At 34.7% G+C, this 12,988-nt stretch overlaps 1 protein-coding gene across 10 annotated transcripts in view; it reads right to left on the bottom strand.

Annotated features, from left to right (window-relative positions):
• Nucleotides 1-12,988, bottom strand: part of ATP13A4 (ATPase 13A4) — a 139,033-nt gene that overhangs the window by 55,849 nt on the left and 70,196 nt on the right. For 9 of the 10 annotated variants that reach the window (XM_082393121.1, XM_082393125.1, XM_082393124.1 and 6 more), the window contains exons 7-9: nt 12,375-12,509; nt 8,694-8,763; nt 1,451-1,585 (exon numbers count right to left, since the gene is read on the bottom strand). In XM_082393121.1, the coding sequence (XP_082249247.1) occupies nt 1,451-1,585; nt 8,694-8,763; nt 12,375-12,509 (340 nt within the window). The remainder of the gene's footprint in view (nt 1-1,450; nt 1,586-8,693; nt 8,764-12,374; nt 12,510-12,988) is intronic. The other variant, XM_082393123.1, reaches the window with a different exon arrangement.

Below are 12,988 nucleotides of genomic sequence, written 5' to 3'. Positions count from 1 at the left end.
CAGGAAAAGACAAGATTACTTAGGGTTCGAATGAAAGGTGAGAAAAGGAAGGGTCCAGGACCCCTGAACAACATCAAAAATCAAAGAGATGGAGGAAGAGGAGCAGTGTAGGAAGCTGAATGGTATTGTCAGTGGTAGAAGAACTTGGAGAGTCAGCACTGTCTTGGAAAGTTAGAAGAGTGTTTTCAGAAGGAAGAGACGGTCAGGATGGTTAAATGCAGCAGATAGGCCAATAAGATGTGAAATTTAAAGAATCCATTGGATTTGCCAATTGGGACATCTGTGACCTTTGCCAGCACACTGGGAGGGGCAGATTTCAGTGGGTTAAGTGGCAATACAAGATGGTGAATGAGTTGTGAGAGTAACCAAATAAAGAATAAAGCTTAGAGAATAAAGCTTATTGAAGCCCTCCACCTCCATTTGTAGAAAGGACAGTATAAGATCAGGGATATGTTCCAGTATACTAGGGCCACATTCATTAGGAAAATTGTACTTGGCATTGTAAAAGTCCCAGCACGAAAGGATTTTTATCAGTCTATGAATTCCCTAGAAAAAGAAACCTGACCTGTCACACATGTTTTTTTTTGTTGTTTTGTTTTGTAAGTTCACATAGGAGGGAGTTGTGTGCTCTTGTCTGCATTTAATGCCTTCCTGGTCTGCCAGGAGGAATAGACTTGATTTGGACTTTAATGGGAACCACTGTACTGTACATCAATATGTATTTATAGCCTCCAATTCCATCTCTGAACAAGGCTTTATGATTCTTTAGCTTACAGAAAGGTTGGCACAGCATCTTCTTATAAATGCATATGTGAGTAAGAACTCAAAGCACCGTGACCTTGAGAAGTCACTTCTCTCTGAACCTCAGCTTCCATATCCATGATATGACGTCCCTCCCAGCTCCAGCATGCGATTTAAAAATGAAACACGGTTAGTCCAAAATAACCAGTGTGTATTCTGAAATTAGCAGATTTGGCAAATCCTGCCTCAACCACTTTTCAACATTTTCAAACCAAGCTAGGAAGAGCCTGGCCTTGACCAGGGTGGGGCAGAGTTGGGGGGGAGGTGTTTCAGGATGTCATCTATGGTTTTCAAACCCTCCGTGTTTTTCTGAAGATGTATTTTATAGCAAAATACTAAACATAAAAGTCACAGATGATTCTGAAATATCTAATGACCTCTAAAATCTTTAAATCTTTAAAATGACAGGGTTGTAATAACCCTTTGTTCAAGAAATAAATGCTAAACACTCAAAAAGTTAGGACTGTTATCTAACCTAGTACATAGAAAGCAGCTTTAATTTGAACTCTCAGATCCATCCAGTTGCAGGACTGTTAATAAGATCTGTGGGGATAGGAAGGTCCCATAGCGACCCCATGCTTTGCCATTATCATTCAGGAAAAACCTGGGAGAAGCAGCAGAGGCTGTAAGCTAGGAGACAGAACCATACCTGTCAGCATGCCTTCATCTACCACACAACTTCCATCAAGCAGAATGGCATCACACGGCATTTGCACTTTGTTCCCCGTCAAAATTAATAGATCTCCAGGTACCAGGAAGCGTGATTCCAGCTCCTGGACTCCAGCTGAAAGTGTGAGGAGACAGAGTTGAGTCAGGTTTTTTTCCCACAAAAACACAGTCCAACATCTACCTAAATTGGAAATCAGTGAAAAAGCAACCAGGGCATATATAAAAAGGAAGCCATTCCTCAACATTGATTTGAAATCTGCAAACTATAAGAAAAAAAGGTAATACATTATATTACATAAAATAAAAACCTTTGTGTGGCAAAAAAAATAAATAAGCAGAGAAAAAACTAACGACAAATTCACAGAACATGTTTAAAACTTACATTACAGACAAAAGATTAATATTCCTAATAAACAAAGAGTTTGAGAGAAAAGAGATTATAGCAAATGACTGTATAGCAAAATTGCTGGAGATGTTAACATATAGTTCACACACACACTCACGCACACACACTACAAGTGGCAGGTGTTAAACATTTGAAAAGATATTCATTCTTACTCATAATAAGAAAATTGAAAAATCTGTCCTTCCTTTCTGCCTTCTGTCCTTCTTTCCAGTCTTCCTTTACTTCTTATCTTCCTTATTCATTCCCAAAGCCCAAAGCTATAGGGGGTTAAGCAAGATAGACATCCATGCAGGGGGCTGGGTGAAGTGGGGATGGGGGTGGCAGCACCCACCACACGGTGGAGCCTAAAATGGATGAATGGGTGCTTACATGGCCTGGTGCAGAGTGTCAGAGCCCAAGGAGGGAGACAAGGACCCCCATGGTGGCAGTGGCCTGGTGTGAGATATTGGAGTCCAAGCAGGGTGAGAATGGCAGGATTGATACAATAACTAGATATAATGAGGCTAATGAGAGCCAGGTTTCTCACTGAAGAAAGGAAGTTACAAATAGAAACAGAAAGAAAACCAGAATGAACTCTGTAGTATTGGACTAGAATTGGAGACAAGAGTGTAAACTGATGGTTTTCAATAGAGAAATAATATAGACGTGAATGTGTATGTATATAAGAATACATGCAAATGTATTTGCTTGTCTTTTTTTATATGTACATGCTCCAATTCTGTTCTCTGAGAGGGCTGAGAGCAGTGAAAACGCACTACTGATGTGCACACCTAGTGCCCAAATTTTGGTGTCTAAATTTCATTTCCCTTCAAAAAAGAACTAGAGTTCTTTAAAGAAATGGCTGATTACAACGCTGGGCCAAAAAAAGTACAAATAATATAAGGTAGAACGTCCTGCTATGCCACTAAGTAGGGAAGTGCTCAAAGAGCAATGGGGTCAGATCAAAAAGATATCAGAGCCAACTTACAGAGCTCTCGCTGACTAAATCTATAACAATTTGAGCATCAAAGTAATGAATAATTATAATGAACAATAACCCATCAAATAAAACAGGAGTTCATTAGTCCATAATGACATAAGTAAATGAATAAATAAGTGAGGAGAAAGGATAGCTTTTTCTTACAGTAAATTAACAATTAATTATCATAGAAGGAAAGAAAATTAGAAAATCACCATTTGACCATTATCAAAGCAATAATTAATCTAGCCAAGAAACATCAATGGATACTAAAACTAGTGGGTGAAAATTTGATGAGTGTTGTTTATTTATAAAGTCTCAAAGTACACGTCAACAAAATAACTATTAATTAGAAAGAGAAAAAAGTAACTGTACAATAGAGAAACCTGGCAGACACCATTTAATTAAGTAGTCCAAGTTAACATCACCAGTAATAGGACAAGTTTAAATTATGTACCACCTAAGAGAACATGGCATCACTTTTGTAATATTCCAGCCAAAATTGCATAAGCTGAATTTAACTGTAAGGGAATATCAGGCAAATTCAAGTTGAGGGACATTCTACAAAATAACCAAAGTGGGAAGAGTCAAGGTCGTGAAAGTCAAGGAAAGATTAAAGAGATATGGCAAACAACAGTATTCGGTGATCTTGGATCCTTTCTTATAAAGAACATTATTAAGACAATTACAAAATTGGAATGGGACTGAGCATTCTTTGGTACTAATATCAATATTAACTGTCTGATATTAATGTTTGAATTGTTGTTACATAGAAGAATGCTCTTGTCTTTGAGAAATATACACTAAAGCATGAGGGAGTCATGGAGCCACTTATTTTCAAATGGTTCAAGAAAAAAGTTATTTGATCTACTCTTGTGGCTTTTCTGTATATTATAAATTATTTCATATGGAAAAAGAAAAGAAAGAATGAAAAAAAAAGAGAGAACCATACATGAAATAGCATTGCTCACCTATCTGATTAGAAAAATCTAAAAGTTTGTCAGTATATTCTGTTGGGAAGATTATGAGGAAACAGGTACTTTCACACATTTCTGGTAGGAGTGAAAACTGGTACCTTGTCTATGGAAAGAAATTTGGCAATATTTCTCCATCAAAAATACATATGCATTTATTATTTAACTCAGCAATTTTACTTCTCAAAATCTATGTCAAAGATAGACTGGAAAAATATGGAAAGATAAATGCACAAGGCTTTTTATTACAGCACTATTTGTTATAGTAAAAGGCTGGGAAAGAATCCTTCACTAGAGAACTTACTGAATAAACAATGGTTCCTCCATACAAGAGAGTATTACGCAGCTGAAATATGAATGAATATCTATATATACTGCTCTGAAAGGGTCCCTGGGAAACATCATTAAGTATGTAGCATACACACCAGGAAATCTAAGTTAAGTGTGTAGGATACATCCCTGCAATCTAAAAAGCAGCAGTATATGTATATATCCTATTCTGTATATATACTGTCACTATGAATATTATCTATAATTTGCATTTTTGTATGTAAAAATTTTTAAAAATGATTACTATTGAGAGTATGAGTACACAGGTACAGAAAGGAAGGTTAGGAAATTGACTCCCCTGAATGTCTTTTGTTTTATGGATTTAACTTTCAAATCATACAGATATTTTATATAGTAACTACACTAACACAAAAATAAATTTGAAAAGCTAACACTAGAAGTCTAAAACAGAATAAATGAGGTGAACCTATAGAGCTGTTGGCATAACCATACAGAGAAGAATTATTTTGAGCGACTTTAAAACATATATTTTCAAGTATAATTTGTACCTTCTTCATGGTGTATCACAAACAGGAGAAAAAAAGAACTCTAAAAAAAATCTTAAATTGTTTTTAGGAATCATATTGTTGCTGGGTGTGTTGGTTTGTTACTCTGAGATTACTATGTGTAATGGGATAAAGCAAAGGTGTAATTTGTTGCTGTAATTGAGAATCAGGACTTTTGGTATGGAAAAAGGAGAGCTAGAAGGACAATCAACAAAGTTAAGTTAAAAACCCTTGTTCTAAACTTAAGCTGGAAATGTCAGTATGAGCTCATCATTTCTGTTTAACTTTAGAATATTATTTTCTAGGTATGTCTTCTGAAAAGGCCTGGAAACAATGACTAACACCACAGAAATGAGTATTCCTAACACTCTGACTGAGGTCTCTAAGTACCATATGTAAGAGGTCTTTGGAAAAATGGATGTGTCCAGGTTTGGAGCAGGAATTGTCCAAGATGAACTTGGAATAGCTTATCATACCAGAAAGCAATACAATTTTCAAAGATTACTGGGGCCATGTCAAATGAATTCAAGAGTCAACATGAAAAGGTTCTGAACGGCCAAAGATGGGCATCTTGAACAACAAGAATAAAAACTGCAGCGGATGAAAATATACCAACCATGTTAAAATTATACATCTATAATGACGCTAAAATTTTTTTAAAGCCTTTGGAAAATGCTAAAAGATCAACTAATTATTTTGAAAGCTGGTAAATAAGGAGAAATAGTCAGATATTTATCCTGAAACAAACTGAATCTCAGGGTAATGAAATGGTTGAAGAAGCGTGTCTCTCTTTATGGAAATATTCCACTTAATGTATGAAGATGGAATATATTTTAAACTCAATGAAATAATAAATCTGGGTCATGAGGATTTATGTCTGTTAATATCACAAGAAAAAGACAAATATTATGTACCTCTTATTAGAAATACACAATACCAACTATGAAGTACTCTTGCCAAAAACTCAAGCCTCAGATCTAACCACCAATTTATAGGAAGTACAAGGAGTAGAAAATCATGTTAAATTATTCCATGAGTATGCAATCAATACACTCAAAACCGTGGAAACCACAGGATGAGCCACTTACTTTCTTCAACAAAAAATTTTCAAGGAAAAAAATAGGATGTGGAGGAGGGAAAGTGTGAATTAAAATAAACTTGAAACTTAACCAATTGCAGTATATGGACTTTATTTGGATCCTGATTTGAAAATATATATTATATATCATAAATATATATTATATATTGTATATCATATATATCATAAGTATATATACACACACTTGTGATTCAATTGGTGGAAATTTGGATACTGCCTGTAGAACTGATGATTTTTTTAATTATGTTTTTGGGTTTTTTTAAACACCATTTCAGAAAACTCTCTTGTTCCTCCCACTTCACTGCCCTCACTCTTATGTTTTTTTAAAGCTGTGATAAAGGAATTAAAAAGGAGTCTTTATATTTTAGACCTATACTGAAATGTTTTCAAATGAAATTATATGATATCTGAAATAGTTTAAAAATAATCCAGGGTGAGGGAGGAGGTAGAACTGATGAAAACGCATTCAGTGACTTGATAATAATTGAGTCTGGGTGATAGGTACATAGGGTTTCATTATCGTATTCTCTCCACTATTGTATATATGTAAAATATTTCATCATAAAAAGTTACATTTTTATGTAACTTTACATTTCAGGACATTTTTAAAAGGTAAAAATTCACTTCTAGCAAAGATATAGCAAAAAGGAGCAAATTTATCTTCCCACATGAAACAACCAAAAGTCATACAAAATATATGAAACAATGGTTTTAGACACTAAATATAAGCAACAAAAGAAATGGGAAACAAATGAAGATGCCCTGCATCTTCCTGCCTTTACAGGGTTTCCAGGCCACTATGAAGGAGGCGGAACCCAGACAAAGTCCAGAAGACTCTTAGTTTGGAACAGAGATAAAAGTCTATGGAGATTAAGGCATCTTGAGTTCACAGAACAGAGTACTGGAGAGAAAGTAATTGCCCAGAGGGAGAGCCCCAAAAGCCCACAGAGGTCCCCTTTTAGTATTCAGCAGACTAGAAATCAGCACATGCATATGAGGGAACTACTAGCAAATGAACAATGGGACATTTACATTTAATATATCATTTAAATAGCATCAAAATATGAAATATTTAAAAATAAATCTGAGAAAGAGTGAAAAACTGTACAATGAAAACTACAAAGCACTGCTGAGAGAAATCAAAGACAAATAAATGCAGATACACCATGTCTGCAAGTCACAAGACCCAAATTTGTTAACATGTCAGTTTTTCACAAATTGATCTATAGATTCAACACAATCCCAATCAAAATCTCAGCATGTTCTTTTGGTAGAAATTGACAGGCTGATTCTAAAAGTCATATGGAAATGCAAAGAGACCAATATTGCCAAAACAATTCTGAAAGAGAACAAAGCTGGAGGACTAACATTATTCTAGTTCAAGACTTATTATAAAGCCACATTATGTGGCATTGATATAAAGACAGGCAAATAGAACAGTAGAATAGGATGAATAGGATAAGGAGTCCAGAAATAGATCCACCCATGTACAGGAAACTGATTTCTGGCAAAGGTGCAAAGACAATTTGGTGGAGAAAGGACAGTCTTTTCAACATATGGTATTGGGACATTTGGATATCTGCTTGCAAAAAATGAACTTCAATCCAAAAAAAAAGAAAAAGAAAAAAAACTTCAAAGTACAACAGAGACAAAAACGTAAAACTTAAAACTATAACACCTCTAGAAGACAACGTAGAAAATCTTGATGTCCTTGGATTAGGCAAAGATGTCTTAGATATGACAAAAAACATGATCCACAAAAGAAAAAACTGATAAACTAGACTTTAACAAAAGTAAAAACATCGGCCCTTTTAAAGACACTATGAAGGGAATGAAAAGATATTATAAGTTACAGACTGGGATAAAATATTTGCAAATCATATTGGAAAAAGGACTTGTATCCAGAATGCAGAAAGAACACTCAAAATTTAATAATAAGCGAACAGTCTAATAAGGAAAAGATTTAAACAGATACTTCACCAAAGAAGATATACAAGTAGCAAAGAAGCACTTGAAAAGATGCTCAATGCCATTAGTCATCAGGAAAATGTAAACTAAAACAACAATGAGATACTATCCCTCAGCTATTAAAATGGCTAAAATTAAAAAGACTGACCATACCAAGCAGTGGCAAGAATGTGGAGCAACTGGAACTCTTACACACTGCTGGTGGGAATGTAAAATAGCACAACCACTTTGGGAAACAGTTTGGCAGTTTCTTTAAAAGTTAAATATTTACTTATCATAGGATCCAGCCATTCCACAGTTAGGTGTTTTCCCATAAGAAATGAAAGTGTGTGTCCATAGAAAGACTTGAACCCAAGTGTTCAAGTGGCATTATCTGTAATAGCCCCTAACTGGAAATAACCCAAATTTCCATCAACGAATGAATGAATGAACAAACTAGTCTATCTGGACAATGGAATTCACTCATAAATAAAAAGAAATAAACTATTGATGTTCTTAACAAAATGGATGAACTTCAAAATTATTATGAACTTCGATCCCCAAAAAATTAACCCAAAATATACTATAAAAGACAAAAAATGCATACTATACAATACTATTTATAAAACATTCTAAACATGCAAAGTGGTTGCCTGAGGATGAAATTGTGAGAAATTGAAAGGGAAGATTACAAACAGGCACAAGGCAACTTTTAGGGGTGATGGACAGTCATCTTTATTGTGGTGATAATTTCATAAGTAGGTACACATGTCAAAACCTATCAAATTGTACACTTTAATTATGTTCAGCCTATCATATGTCAGTTTTACCTCAATGTTTTTTTAAAAGGTGAAAAAAATCTCCACTTCCCCACCCCTTTAAGTAAATGCACAGGAAAAGATACATATGAAGATGAGAGTAGTAGGAACAATCAGAAATACAAATTTAAATCCTTTTCTCATTTCATATGGACAACACACAGATCTAAAATGAAGTGACTTACCTTTTTTCTCACATACAGAGACTGTAATGCTATTATGTGATTCAACTAAATGGTGGAGCTTTACAGATTGCTGAAAAAGAAGAACAGAAAATTTTAAAAAGCCTTTTCTATTTGAGGATAGGTCCCAGATATTATTCAGTAAAGTGTTAGCCTTCTTTAAAGATGGAGCCAACTGAATGTACTGTTTAAGAACAAGACTGAGTAGGCTCCTACTCAACTGAAAAAGCATCCAACTTGTGGTGCTCTTCAGCCAGTGATAAGAAGTACGTGCTGTTTAATAGAAAGGAAGTTCCCAGCATGCTCTGTCCACTCAAAAGAACTTTGATCATTCAAGATTTATGTTTATACCTAAATAGTGTCAAGAACCAAGCACTATTTCAGGTTTGGGTTACCCCACATCAGAGTTCCTAATCTAACTTCATAAGGAGTTTGATTGTTCCTGTTATTCCCTCATAGTATTTGCTGTTTTAATATGTGAAATATATGGGACATTGAGAGTGAATAAATAGGAGGAGACAAAAATAATAATACAATTATATTTGATTTCACATTTATGAAGAAATTATTGTGTGAAAGACCTTTTACATGGTCCTGGGGATTACAAATTCTTAATCATTTAGTGTTTTCATTTTTTTATTATGATTTTGTCATTTAAGACTCTCCCTTAATCTCCTAGCTTCAAATCATTTACAAACCTGATTAATATGTCCTAAGAATGATTAATAGAATCATATAAGGCAAAAGAGGTTTCTGCTATTAACTTATTCTTTTATTCATTTATACATTCACTCAACATTTATTGAACAACCTTTATGCTGAGAGGTTGGGGTAGAACGGTCAACAAAACAGATATGATTCTTAGCATCAGGAATTTACAACCTACTGGGTAAATACATTTAATCAAATAATCACACACATAAATATATCACTGCAATCAACAATAAAATGAAAACAATAAGGTGTTTTTGGAGCATATATAGCTAATGAACCAATAGAAATCTTCCCTGAAGAAGTGACATTGAATCAAATAGGTTGTTGAATCTATGTGTCTCAACTCACATAGAGATATTTGGACTTGAAATACATATATAAATTTGAAAGTCATTAGCATATGCCTTTAGAAGTCATTAGTATATGCAGCACAAGAATAATGAAGACTCAATGTACTCGCATGAAAAGACCATCAAGGCAGTATTATTAATAATAATAGTAAAGCTAGGTAGGAAATAGTGTAATTATGCTCCCTCTTACATAAGAAAGGAAAACAAAATATATGTATATTCCAAAAAAATTTTTAGAAGAATGCCCAAGAAACTAAAAAGTGGTTGCATAAGTGGAGGGGTGGAGGAAGAGGGAGCCTTTATGTGGTGAACATTTTCATATTGTTTTGATATGAGACACCCGTTTTTTAAAAAACCAGGTAGAGGAGGATGAACTATAAAAAGAGAATGGAAGAGCAGCTAGAGAGGTGGAGAGTGTGTTGTCACTGAAGCCAAAGGGAAAGCTCGGGAGCAGTTAACAGTGTCAAATGCAACTGAGAGGTTTAGTGAAGTCTACGCTGTGGAAGAAAGTATACACTGTGGGAGGGGAATCATGAAATCAGCAAGCAAAAGACCAACCACTCAATAAAAATTAATGAGGGACATGAATATGGTTCACAGTAAAAGAAATACAAATAGCTTAAAACATGAGCAAGTGCTCAACTCACAATGGAAAACATGCTATTATAGTTATGAAATTCTATTTTCATTTATATTGGCAAAAATAAGGAAAATAAACACTCATCTACTCTTGGGAGAAGTGTATATTGGCATTACTTGTTTAAGGGGCATTTGACAATGTCTAGTAAAAAAATAGATTTGGCTTATGATTAAGCAATTTCAAATATAGAAAATATATATCTCCTTATCAATACAGATATGTTTTACACACATTTACATGTAATATAAATTATATATACTTGTGATTTATACATATTTGCAAATACATATATGTGGATGTATGAAAAGATATATATGCAAATATCCTCAATGCAGCATTGTTTTAATAGCAAAAGACTAGAAACAGCCTAAATATCCATCAATATAAGACTGGTTTTAAAATTATGGTACATTTAGAGAAAATATATTTGTGCAGATACAGAAAGATATTTAAGATACATTAGGTGAAAAATGCAAGTGCATAACAGTGTATATACTAGTATACTTCCATTTGTGTAAAACAAATTAATGCATATGTGTTTAACAGTGCTAAAAGTATATAGAACATCTGGTCCCAGTGGATGCCTCTTAAAAGGAGACCCAGACACTGAAAGAACTAAGGTGGGAGGAGTATTTACTTCTCATTTACACTATTTTGTTCTTGTGAACTTTTTTTATTATGTCCATATATTACTCCTTCTATTAAGAAAAAAGACTAGCTAGTTTTAAAAAGTACTGTTTTTTGATTTTAAAACTATCTATGAGCCTTGGGATTATAGTGGTGACCTTAGCAAGAGCTGTTTGAATGGAGTCCTAAGAGAGGAAGCCAGCTCCATATAGATGAGAAATGAGAGGGAGATGAGTAAATGAAGAGAGGTGCATAATGAGCTTGAGAAGTTCTGCCATCAAAGGGAGAAAAGAGGTAGAGTAGTAGCTGAAGTTTGAAGCATGGTCAAAAGAAGGGATTTTTTCATTTGTTTCTGTTTTTTTTTTTTTGTTTTTTTGTTTTGTTTTGTTTTTAAGTTGGGAGAAGCTTGAGCATGTTTAAATGCTGATGGGAAGGCTCTTAGGGAGAGGGAATGAGAAAAAGAGTCATTCACTGACCCCATAAGCATGCTGAGAAGGTGGAAAGGATGCTATCAAAAGCACAAGCAGAGGGCACCTCCTCCTCTGTAATGAGAGATCAGGTCAGGAGGGAGGTGGAGACAAAAGTCATCTGGCAGTAGGAGGGTGTGGAACTGAGCAAATTCCTATCTTATGATTTCTATCTTTGTGGGGAAAAAAAAAAGCAATGAGATAGATTATCAGCTGAATTAGAGGAAAAGTGGAATGTGGGCAGTTAGGCATCTCAGAAACTTGAAGGAAGATTTGGTTTGAAAACTTAATTCTGGAGAATGGGAGAGCACATTGACCAGAGACATATAGAAAGCTTGGGCAGATGAGGTCGGTATTCATGGATTTATAGCGCAATCAACCAACCTGTACTGTGTGATTTTTTTCCCAGCAGCACCTAGATCCCCTTGTGTAGGCATAAAGAAAGCCAAGAGTTGGACTGGGGTTTTGACAAATGATTACCAACCAAACAGAAAGGACAAAGATATTAAACACTCCTTATTAAATATTAAAGACTCCTCCACCTCCACCCCTTTTCCACCATCTTCAAGACCCATCAGTAGTCTCTACACATATTTTTTCACTTATTCACAATTCATAAATATTTGCATTTTCTTCTCAATAATCAGACTTAGTAAGCTAAAGAGAGGGAAAAAAATAACTTGAAAGGTTAGGGATTGGGATGGGAAGGAAAGGAAAGAACTAGAATTTGTTGAGCATCAGCTATTGTGCTAGATATTTACAAACGTGGTCTCATTTGTTATGGAGTGTGCAATGATTATTTTCCGATTATACTCTTTTCAAACAAAATTTCAACAAAGTCACAACTCTTTCTTTCTCAGACCATACGATTGGTGGAAAAACTCACCTCTCTGAGATCATATACGGTCAAAGCGATGGAAATGATCGACATGATTATGATAGCAAAAGCATACTCCTTATAGTCTTCGCTAAACCACAGACAGACACTGAAGAGCTGAAATATGTAAAATGGATTTAAAACCTGTTGGCAGCATAAAAACAGGAAGACAAGGGAGATATTTAGGTTTTACACTTAGCTATTCATTGACTTGTTTGTTATCATAATCATCTCCATGACATAAATCGTCCCACCCAATATTCTTAGTCTTATTATATTTATGCAGCAATTACCATGTGCCAGATACTGCACTAAGCAACTTTACCTGAATTTACTCATTTAATTCCCATAATTATCTTATTATCCAGAAGTTATTACTTATCTCCATTGTAAAGATGAAGAAACTGGGCCTTATATGTTGAGAAACTTGCCCAAGTTCACAGAGCCACAACTGTTACAGATCAGGACTTGAACCCAGGCAATCTGGCCCCAGAGCACTTATTTTTAATCACCACTGCACCTTATACTTTACAAAGTATTGTCTCATGTATCACCATGTTGACCGTCACAACAGTTGTGTGAGGAGTAGATATTATCATGTCCAGTTTACATTGAGTGGTCTT

The sequence above is a fragment of the Balaenoptera borealis genome (genome assembly GCF_965194805.1).
Source record: "Balaenoptera borealis genome assembly, chromosome: 5".
Taxonomy (NCBI): domain Eukaryota; kingdom Metazoa; phylum Chordata; class Mammalia; order Artiodactyla; family Balaenopteridae; genus Balaenoptera; species Balaenoptera borealis.
Note: the sequence above shows the minus strand (reverse complement) of the source record. Positions and strands in the feature narration are given on the sequence as shown.